The 10,000-nt window shown below is 49.2% G+C and overlaps 1 protein-coding gene across 1 annotated transcript in view; it reads left to right on the top strand.

The window, feature by feature from the left end:
• Positions 1-10,000, top strand: part of dnah6 (dynein, axonemal, heavy chain 6) — a 75,049-nt gene that overhangs the window by 25,877 nt on the left and 39,172 nt on the right. The window contains exons 39-49 of the mRNA XM_035530041.1: positions 1-217; positions 399-546; positions 937-1,094; positions 2,289-2,420; positions 2,828-2,999; positions 3,783-3,929; positions 4,339-4,412; positions 4,891-5,045; positions 5,391-5,622; positions 8,928-9,080; positions 9,740-9,880. The exon at positions 1-217 is cut by the window's left edge and continues 5 nt beyond it. Coding sequence (XP_035385934.1) covers positions 1-217; positions 399-546; positions 937-1,094; positions 2,289-2,420; positions 2,828-2,999; positions 3,783-3,929; positions 4,339-4,412; positions 4,891-5,045; positions 5,391-5,622; positions 8,928-9,080; positions 9,740-9,880 — 1,729 coding nt within the window. The remainder of the gene's footprint in view (positions 218-398; positions 547-936; positions 1,095-2,288; positions 2,421-2,827; positions 3,000-3,782; positions 3,930-4,338; positions 4,413-4,890; positions 5,046-5,390; positions 5,623-8,927; positions 9,081-9,739; positions 9,881-10,000) is intronic.

Here is a 10,000-nt window from a genome sequence, read left to right on the forward strand (position 1 = left end):
CAGTGGATGGGACCTGTGGAGCGTATACGTGGACTTTGAGAGCAAGCGTCTGGAGCTCTGGGATCGCCTCGTGCCGTTCTTCAACTACAACCCGGAGACGCCCTTCTTCGAGACGCTGGTGCCTACCACAGACACGGTGCGCTACGGCTACCTGATGGAAAAGCTGCTGTCAGTCGGCCACTCTGTCCTGTTCACCGGCACCACCGGAGTAGGGAAGGTAAGAGCTCTGCGTGTGTGTGTGTGTGTGTGTGTGTGTGTGTGTTTGAGAGAGAGTTGGAAAAGCTGCTGTATCTCTTTACGATTAGAGATATAGGTCTGCAATTTAATGTAAAGGTCTTTTGAGGAGAGGGGTAACAGGTGGTGCGCATGTGGGTTTGCACGTGCGTGTGTGTTATCAGTCGGTGGTGGCGCGTGGCCTATTGAACAGTGTACAAGAGCAGGCGGGATATGTGCCCGTCTACATCAACTTCTCAGCCCAGACGTCCTCAGCTCGGACGCAGGAGATCATAGAGTCCAAACTGGAGAAGAAGAGGAAGAACCTGCTGGGTACACACACACACACACACACACACACACACACGCGCACGTACACACATATATATACAGACACACACACACACGCACGCACACACATATATATACAGACACACAAACACACAAAATGCATGCATATACAAGCATAAACATGGGTACATACATGCACATACAAAAACAGAAGCGTACACAAGCATACAGGCACAGACACACATAACGCACATGCACACTTACGTGTGCATTCATAGACACACACACAGTATATTCACAGCCAAAGTGCAGTGTAGTGTGCAAAATTCTATTTCTGACAAGCTGTTGAACAAGTATTAAACATTTATTATCTAGTTATACCTTTACCGTTTGCGTGTGCATATCGTGTGTGTATGTGTGTGTGTGTCTCAGGTGCTCCAGTTAATAAGAAGGTGGTGGTGTTTGTGGACGATCTGAACATGCCAAAGTTGGACAGTTACGGCTCCCAGCCCCCCATAGAACTACTGCGGCAGTTCCAGGACTTCCAGGGCTTCTATGACCGTGACAAGTTCTTCTGGAAGGAGATACAGGTGCATGTCTCACACACACACACACACACACATCATCATCAGTGATCACCTGAAGCAAAGGTAAGCGTGCATTTTTCTGGAATGCTGGCAATAGTCTTCCCAGTTGTGGACAGGATGGAAATGTCTCTGTAGTTTCCACCCTCTGGTTTGCCTCTCTTTTAAAAAATGGATGGCCACCACTGAACCTTTTTCCCCATATCTTCTCAGTGGTTGGGATAGCATCCCTAACCTCCACCAAGCTCAGTGGGTTACCCTTGCCTTCCTTCCTGTGGAATCCTGTCCAGGACCTCTTCATACCTCCTTGTTCCCTGGCGTTTTGGGTTTTCCAGGCTCTCTCCATCCACCAGCCCCTTTCGCTCATTCACCCAGCGCTGGCCCAAGGCCTTGGCTCTGGAGGGGGCTTCCCTCTCGGCTCGGCCAGTGATGTCCTCTGGCCGAGACAGGAAAGCCTGCCGCTTTTTGGAACTAAGGTGTTCGGTCTCCTGACCACTGTCCTCAAACCAGTCCTGGGGTCTCCGTGCTTCATCCACGGATTTCTTCAGTGAACTCCACGGCACATCCATGTTTTTTGTTGTGCTAAAAATATTGTTGTCTTCTAATGCTTTCTTTTTTGTCCTAACTTCCTTTTGTAACACCCCCCCCACACACACACAGTGTTTTCTTGTTAAGATCATGGAGGGCTATGGTGGAAGTAAGCTATTTAAAGTTCTAACAAAATACAGCGAACACCATCTGTTTAGCGTGGTCCCATCCATTGAACATACACACACGAATGCATGCACGCACTCATCAGTCCAGCACATGAGTTATGAAACGACATGAAACACAGGCGAGCCGTTTTCCAGATCATCGTAGCCTTTAGACCTGTCGGCTTGATGTATTATTGATTTTTGGCAGGTTAAACGTTCGCTTCGGACATGTTCAGATTTTAATTTTTTTTTCTTTAAGAACGATTTTCCTGTCCTTTAAAAAGTAATTAATGCTTAATCCCGTAACTCAGCCACGCTGCCGTAACATTCGAGTCTGAGTCGATAACGCATTAATTTGCTACAACGAACAGATGACTGCATTGATCAAAGTGTCCAGAACTTTCCACTGGTCGCCACCTCCTCTCTCGGGTCAGCGGTTATGAAAGAGGTATACGTAAGCAGCGCTCGTGTGCAAGACGTGTCAGCTGATGCTGTGTCTTTGCAGGACGTGATCGTAGCGGCGGCTTGTGCGCCCCCTGGTGGAGGGCGTAACCCCGTGACCCCTCGCTTCATCCGCCACTTCAGCATGCTCTGCCTACCGACGCCCTCCGAGCACAGCCTCAAACAGATCTTTAAGGTCTCTCACTCACACACACACACCCAGCCTCCCGGGTAGGTTTGGTCAGTATTGTTGGGGGGGTAGGTTTGGTCAGATTACACATATTTTACACATATGACACACAATTACACATTACAAACACAGCTCTGCGTTGTGTTCTTTGCAGATAGGCACTGTTCACTTCTTTAACATAACATAATTAGATAATTTACTGGTGCATAAGGTTATTAGTAAACTTAGATGTATACACTTGACTATGTAAATGTGTTTTTACTTTTTTTTGCATGTTTGTGTTGTGTGTACATGTCCGTGTGTGTAATTATATGTTTGTAATGTATTTTTGTGATTGGTGCGCGTGCGTGTGCGCGTGTGTGTGTGCGTGTGTGTGTGTGTGTGTGTGTGTGTGTGTGTGTGTGTGTGTATAGGCCATCCTGTGTGGCTTCCTGCTGGATTTCCCGGCCGCGGTCAAGCAGGTGGGAGGCAGCATAGTGGACGCAGCAGTGGAGATGTACCGCCGCATGAGCGTAGACCTGCTGCCCACCCCTGCCAAGTCCCACTACGTCTTCAACCTCCGAGACCTGTCCAAGTGTGTGCAGGGTGAGACACACACACACACACACACACACACACACACACACATGCACATCCATACACACACACACACATCCATACACACACACACACACACACACACATGCACATCCATACACACACACACACACATGCACATCCATACACACACACACACACACGCACATCTATACACACACACGCAATCACATGTACATGCACTCGCATGCGCGCGCAGGCAAACACGTGCACACACACACACACACACACACACACACACACATGCACATCCATACACACACACACACACACACATCTATACACACACACGCAATCACATGTACATGCACTCGCATGCGCGCGCAGGCAAACACGTGCACACACACACACACACACACACACACACACACACACACACACACACACACACACACACACACACACACACACACACACACACTCCCTCTTGCCCTGGGGCCTATTTAGTCTTTTTATCTCAGAGCCCTCAGATGTCCAGTAAAAATGCTCTCATGATTTGAAAGGTGCCAAAGGACCAATAAAAATGTCCAATAAAAATAAGCTTTAGTTAAGCTAAGCAGGCCAATACAGTGTGATGCCTTGTAGATAAAGCTTTGTTACCGTGGTGATGTGTACCCTCCCCAAACGCCTGTGTGTTTATTGGTATGACGATGCCTTGGGTCTTGCCAGAAAGATTATGTTGATATTGGGAAAAGCTGTAACCTGTAATCACAAGGTCATTTCACGCCAAGTGGTGCGTGTGTGTGTGTGTGTGCACGCGTGTGTGTTTAGGCATGCTGCAGTGTGAGCCTGGCTCCGTGCAGGACCAGTTCCAGGTCGTCCGTCTGTTCTGTCATGAGAGCCAGCGTGTGTTTCACGATCGCCTCATCAACAGCGAGGACAAAGCCTACTTCCACACCATGCTCTCCGAGATGGCCAGTCAGAACCGTTCCCTGAGTTTGAACCCCTCCCCCTGCTCCTTGTCTCACCATGTCGCGATTTGCTCAAATTATCTATTGATTGCTAGGTTTATTTATTTACCGATACTTGTATTGATTAATATTAGCAGGAACTAAAAAAAAAAAAAACAAACTCCTGAGCAACATTACCACTCCAAATCTGCCCCTGTCACTACACACAGACGCTTAGAATAACTGTGATCCTAACCAAAGCTGTATCTGTCCAAGTTCTTTTAAAAACTTTTTATTAGAGCTGTCTTGTCAGGTGTACAGAAAGGAGCCTGCTGTCTCCATTCCTACACCAGTCTCCCTCTCTACGTTAGTACGCCCCCCTTGGTCTGTCTGCATATTAATGTACTGAGCGTCACCACCGTGTCTTTACTTGACAGGTAAATATTTCAGCATCAGATTGGAGCCCAGTTATTTCACAAAGCAGCCCATTATCTTTGGAGATTTCATCAAGGTATGTTTCTGGTTTGAAATCTTGCATGCTCGATGATTGTTGTTGTTGGTGTTTTTATTTATTTATTTATTTTTTTGGGAAGAAAAAACACTAACGCAAGCTTACGGTAAAAATAAGCTTACTGCATGGATTTTAAGTGTGTAAAGTTTTTATAGCTGTATAGGTGATATAGGTGTTTTGATCTTATTGAGGATACATTTGTATGAACCATTTACTTAATTAATAATCACGCTTAACTGGTACTCCATTTTTTATTAACGGTATTAATGCATAAACGCTATATTATGTATTTTTAATGAGGACTACGTACTCGCTGCGGAGTTGTGATTAGTGTGTAATCACATTATCTGGTGGGACCTGTAAAGTGCGGTTCCGAGATCGTTTTATTGACGTTTCCTAACTAACGCCTCATAAAAGTCGCGAGCACAGCGGTTTTAAACGACGCGACGTGCTGGCCCGGCCACGTCCTCCCGCTCAGGTTGGCGCCGATAAGGCGGACCGCGTCTACGAGGACCTTCCGGACATGGAGAAGATCCGAAACGTCCTGCAGGACTACCTGGACGACTATAACCTGACCTTTGCCAAGGAGACCAAGCTCGTCTTCTTCCAGGACGCCATCGAGCACTTGTCCAGGTAAACCAGTAACCCACGTCCCACCACAAACCTTCTCTTCATGTTTAGCCGGGGCCGCTAACATGAACGTGCACGTAAGTTTATATATGTTTTGCTGCAGAAGTTTTCACTTTGCGGTTCATTTTGTTGCCATGTGGTCAGGCTGCTGTTTCAGATCCTCCTCCCTTTAAACATCTAGCTGACGCTTTTTTTCAAATCCAAAGCATCTTACAATAATCACAGAATATAACTTGAGGGTTAAGGGTCTCGCTCAGGGGCCCAACATTGGCAGGGCTTGAACCGGCGACCTTCCGAGCACGACTCGGTTCCCGTGACCACTGAGCTACCGCCCTCTTCCTCCTCTAGGATCGCTCGCATGATTCGCCAGGAGCGCGGCAACGCACTGTTGGTCGGCGTGGGCGGGACAGGAAAGCAGTCTCTCACGCGGCTGGCCGCGCACATGTGCGGCCACCGCTGCTTCCAGATCCAGCTGAGCCGCGGCTACGACTACAACGCCTTCCGCGACGACCTGCGGAGGCTGTACAAGATGGCCGGCGTGGAAGGCCGAGACACGGTCTTCCTCTTCGCCGACACCCAGGTGCCGGGGAGACGTGCCCCGATCGTTCGCAGACATATGCAACTAGTTAAACAGCAGTTGACTCCCGTACAGTTAGAGAAGCACTTTATGTGAAGTTATAGGCCACGGTAACTGGGGGTTTGGGAAAAGGCTGAAAACCAAACCTCTCTGCAGGTAATGCGTTCCGCACACATCTCTCCTGCTCCCTGTAATGAGTTTTCACACCTTGCAACCTTCCTGTCTCCGCACCCTGCTCTCGGATCCGTCTGCCTGCGCACGCGGGAGGCATTCCGGACCTCCTGGTATAATTACGATGCGGAGACTTCCTGTCCTGTCGCGGCGTGTAGCTAACGGAACTGCCGGGACGTTGGCGCGAGCGCCCGCACGGCCCCCGCACCCTGGGGCGTGGTTAGGGCTGCCTCATGCTGAAGGGGTGCGGAGTAGGACTCTGGGAGCCCTGCCTGGGCGTCCTGCCTGCGGGCTCTTCGCGCAAGGAATGTGGCAGACGGAGACCGACGCAGACCAGTTAGCTCGTAGGGGGCAGAGGGTCACATAGGGAATGAATTAGAGTGTGAGTGTGTACGAGTGTGTGAGTGTGCGTCTGCGTGTGTGTGTTTATGTATATATGTGTAAGTATGTGCACATGTGTCAAGGAGGACTATGGAAAGTGGGTGGATCTCCCGTGGTGTGTGTGTGTGTGTGTGTGTGTGTGTGTGTGTGTGTGTGTGTGTGTGTGTGTGTGTGTGTGTGTAACGCCTCAGCCGCTAAATGATTTCAGGCACTTGAAGCTCATTCTTATCTCTCCTGGCACAAGCCTTCAAGTCAGTAGTGTCTGAGTTTAATCCCATTGCTGTGCAGTTTCCAACAAACCTGACAGCTTCAAATAATAACCGAGACCCTCCTGAGAGCGGCTGACCTTTTTAACACGCTGTGTGCCAAACTTGGAGAAACTTCCCATTTTTGTTTTTTTCTCTTTCTCCGTGTCCTTGCTGTCTCCCCGTTCTGGGAATTCCGACGGCGACAGCTCGGACCAAATGTCCTCCCAAACCAGACGCGCTTCCCACGCCGCACAGCTCACGGCCGCATTCCCTCTCTGCCCCGTTTCCATCACTCTTAAACCTTCCGCGCGCCCACCCGCCCGGTCCGGCTCCTTCGGTGGAGATATCCCGTCCCGGTCTAAGTGGGTTAGGACTGGCGCGTCACGTTCCAGGAGGGCCGACGCTGCAGCACTGTACTCGCTCAGCTCGCGAGGGTTTAGGTCGTTAGCGTAAGCCCCGATGCACGTGTAGACGAAAGTAAAACCGACAGTGCTGTGGAGTTTTGAACGTTATAAAAAAAATCACTTTTCTTTACCAGGCATGTTGCACATGCGAGGAATTTGTCTTATGCAACATATCAGACATACACACACGGTGGACTATAGGGACATACGGAATAACGGCGGTTCGGGAGAATGACCACAGCTGAAACTCCACTCTTATTCTGTTTATACTTCCCTTATGCCTCCGGGATGAATCTCGGACATAAATCTCCATCTCCGAGACCCAGTTCTCCTGATACCCCCCCCCCCCCCCCCATGTCACAAGCCCCTATGGAAATCAATACATGTAAGAAATTAGAAATATACAGAGAGAAATAAAATAAAATACAGTTATAAAATGATCATTTAAAAATGATTTCAGAATATGTACATAGGAGCTGGGTTATATACTGGACATTTCTATATCTATAAGCTGATGAAGGACCTCTGTCCCAAAATGTTCTGTTTCTCTGGAAACTCTGGGTACTTTACTACATTTTTGAATATCTCTACATCTCTTACTACAGTATGCTGCAGTTACTCACCTGGAATCTTCTTCGGAGATACACACACACACACACACACACACACACACAATACAATCTAAAATGACCATTTATAGGTAGATATACCTCTAGCTGGGATGATACATGTACATTTGAGAAGTGCTATGTTATGTGCTATAATGAAGAAGGGTTATAGGTTATAGGCTAAAGAGCATTAATGGGGCCCACAGCCCAGGGGGAAAAACTCTGTCTGGTCATGCTGGCTTTGATGGTCTTCTCCCTGATGCCAGAGGGCGGAAGAGCCGGTGTTCTAGGCGAGAGGGGTTGGTTATATTTTTACCAGCACAGTCCGTGACTCTGCCGTCGGCGGGGCACATCCAATAATCCCCTCCACGGTTCTGATTATGCACCTCGGCTCGGCTCGCTCCCGCGGAGCGGTGGAGCCGATGCAAGCGCCGATGGAGGAGGTGACGATGGGCTCAGCGGGCGCAGCGTAGGACCGGCTCCTCGGAGACCCGCGGCGGGTTGAATTTCTCCAGCTGCCTCGAAAAGATTGTCCCCGGCCGTGCTCCGTCGGCAGCGCAAACGATGTTCCTCTCGAATCTCGGGTCCCTGGAAATGGTGGCATCCAGGAGGTGGAGGTGTAGACAAAACAAAACAAAACAAAACAAAACAAAAAAACACCTCTCCCAAGTAAACACTAGAAAGATGTCCCAGGTGTCGTTTCGAGATAATAACAGCCGCGTGCGGTGTGGTTTTACAAAGCCGGCACACATCTCATTTACGCTGTATACGGAAAGCGACGGTAGCGACGCTTGCTTAGTCTGGGATGGTCACAGCGCAAACTAGCCTGTCACGCCGGCTCTCGGGTAGCGGGACTAGTGGGATTGCTGCCTCTGCAGGGCGGAAACGGTGCTGAAAGGTTTAGCCAACGACATTTAGAAGCCCTCTAGAAGATAGCAGCCACATCTGTAAACGTCTCAGGATGTCTTACAGTTCCAAAGAGCAGGGTCGCTGTCCTTGAGAAGGAGATTAAAACTAGACCTTAATGGCTGTCTGGCATGGAGATGGAAGAGATGATGTGTGTAAAGTGTGAGGTGTGTATGTTAGGGTTCAGGAAGAAAAAATTGCCACACCCACCCAGGGATTTCATTCTAGCTATCTGGTTTTACTGATCAACTCAAGCCGACAGGTGGGTTCAGTTAGTGAAATCGGCTAGATGATTTAAAATGTCGACAGGATTCCTGAACCTGAACTTCTGCACCTCTTTATCAGAATTTAATGATCTGTTACTCCCTGAGTTGTCACGTAGACTGGCTGAAAGTGTTTTTCCAGCGGCTGGTTACAACAACATAAGGCTTGTAAGACATCGGTAACATAGTGTTGCAGTGGCGAATTAGATGAGGGGGACGTTTGTCTCCTGAGCAGCGGTAGAGGATACTGTGTCGAATGTCCGTGGCTTTCACACATAGATGTAGCGGATTGCCCACGTCTGATGTGTCTCTCCTGGTTGGCCTCAGATTGTGGTGGAGGAATTCCTGGAGGACATCAACAACATGCTGAACTCGGGCGAGGTGCCCAACCTGTTCGAGAAGGACGAACTGGAGCAGGTGCTGGCCGCCACACGGCCCCGGGCCAAGGAGGCGGGCATCGCTGAGGGCAACCGGGACGAGGTACCTGCTGGAGTGCTTGGCAACCGTTAAAAACCAATGGGTTTCCTGTGCCTCCATGTTGTTTGTCAAGTCATTGTTTCCCAAATCATCGTTCATTTGTATCTGTCCCTCTGTCCCAGTGGAGTCTAGTCTATCCAGCAAAGGGCCTGTGTTTTTGCTCAGACCAAGCAGGACTGCTCCCGGAATGCTCCCGGAGAGCTCCTGGACATCTCCTGTTTACACTTGCTTAAACGGTGGTCCTCAAGCTAATGGTTAGATGGTCCAGCTGTTCTCCTGCTTAGCTGAAGTGACAGATTGTAGCCACACGGACCCTTTATAGACAAGACTGGACACTGCTGATCTATTCCTTCACCTGTTTCTTTTCATCTGTTCCGTTCATTAAGCCAGCCTTTCACGCACATATACATTTATATACGCATCCATCCATCTGTCCATCCATTCGTTCATCCATCCCTCCATCTGTCTGTCTTCGTTTAGCCATGGTCATGGCATTCATAACAAGCACTTATTTGTTTGAAAAAAATAAGATGACTTTCCATGTATTTCCATTAAAAGTGTAGTCAGTGTAGTCAGACTAAACTCTGTACATCACACTTGACTTTGTGCCCTCTGTGCGTGTGTGTGCACGTGCGCGTGTGTGTTCTACTCTCCGCCCCCAGGTCTTCCAGTTCTTCATCTCGCGCGTGCGGGAGAAGCTGCACATGGTGCTGTGCATGAGCCCCGTGGGCGACGCCTTCAGGTCGCGCTGCCGCATGTTTCCCTCCCTCGTCAACTGCTGCACCATCGACTGGCTGGTGCAGGTGGGAGCCCCTCTCTCTCCCAACAAACCCCTTACCGCACCTAATCACGCTTCGGTTTAATCATTGCGCAATTGCCAAGGCGACGTTCCTATTAAACGCCGACGAAAACGTCCCATTCGT

This window comes from Electrophorus electricus, chromosome 9, assembly GCF_013358815.1.
Source record: "Electrophorus electricus isolate fEleEle1 chromosome 9, fEleEle1.pri, whole genome shotgun sequence".
NCBI lineage: Eukaryota > Metazoa > Chordata > Actinopteri > Gymnotiformes > Gymnotidae > Electrophorus > Electrophorus electricus.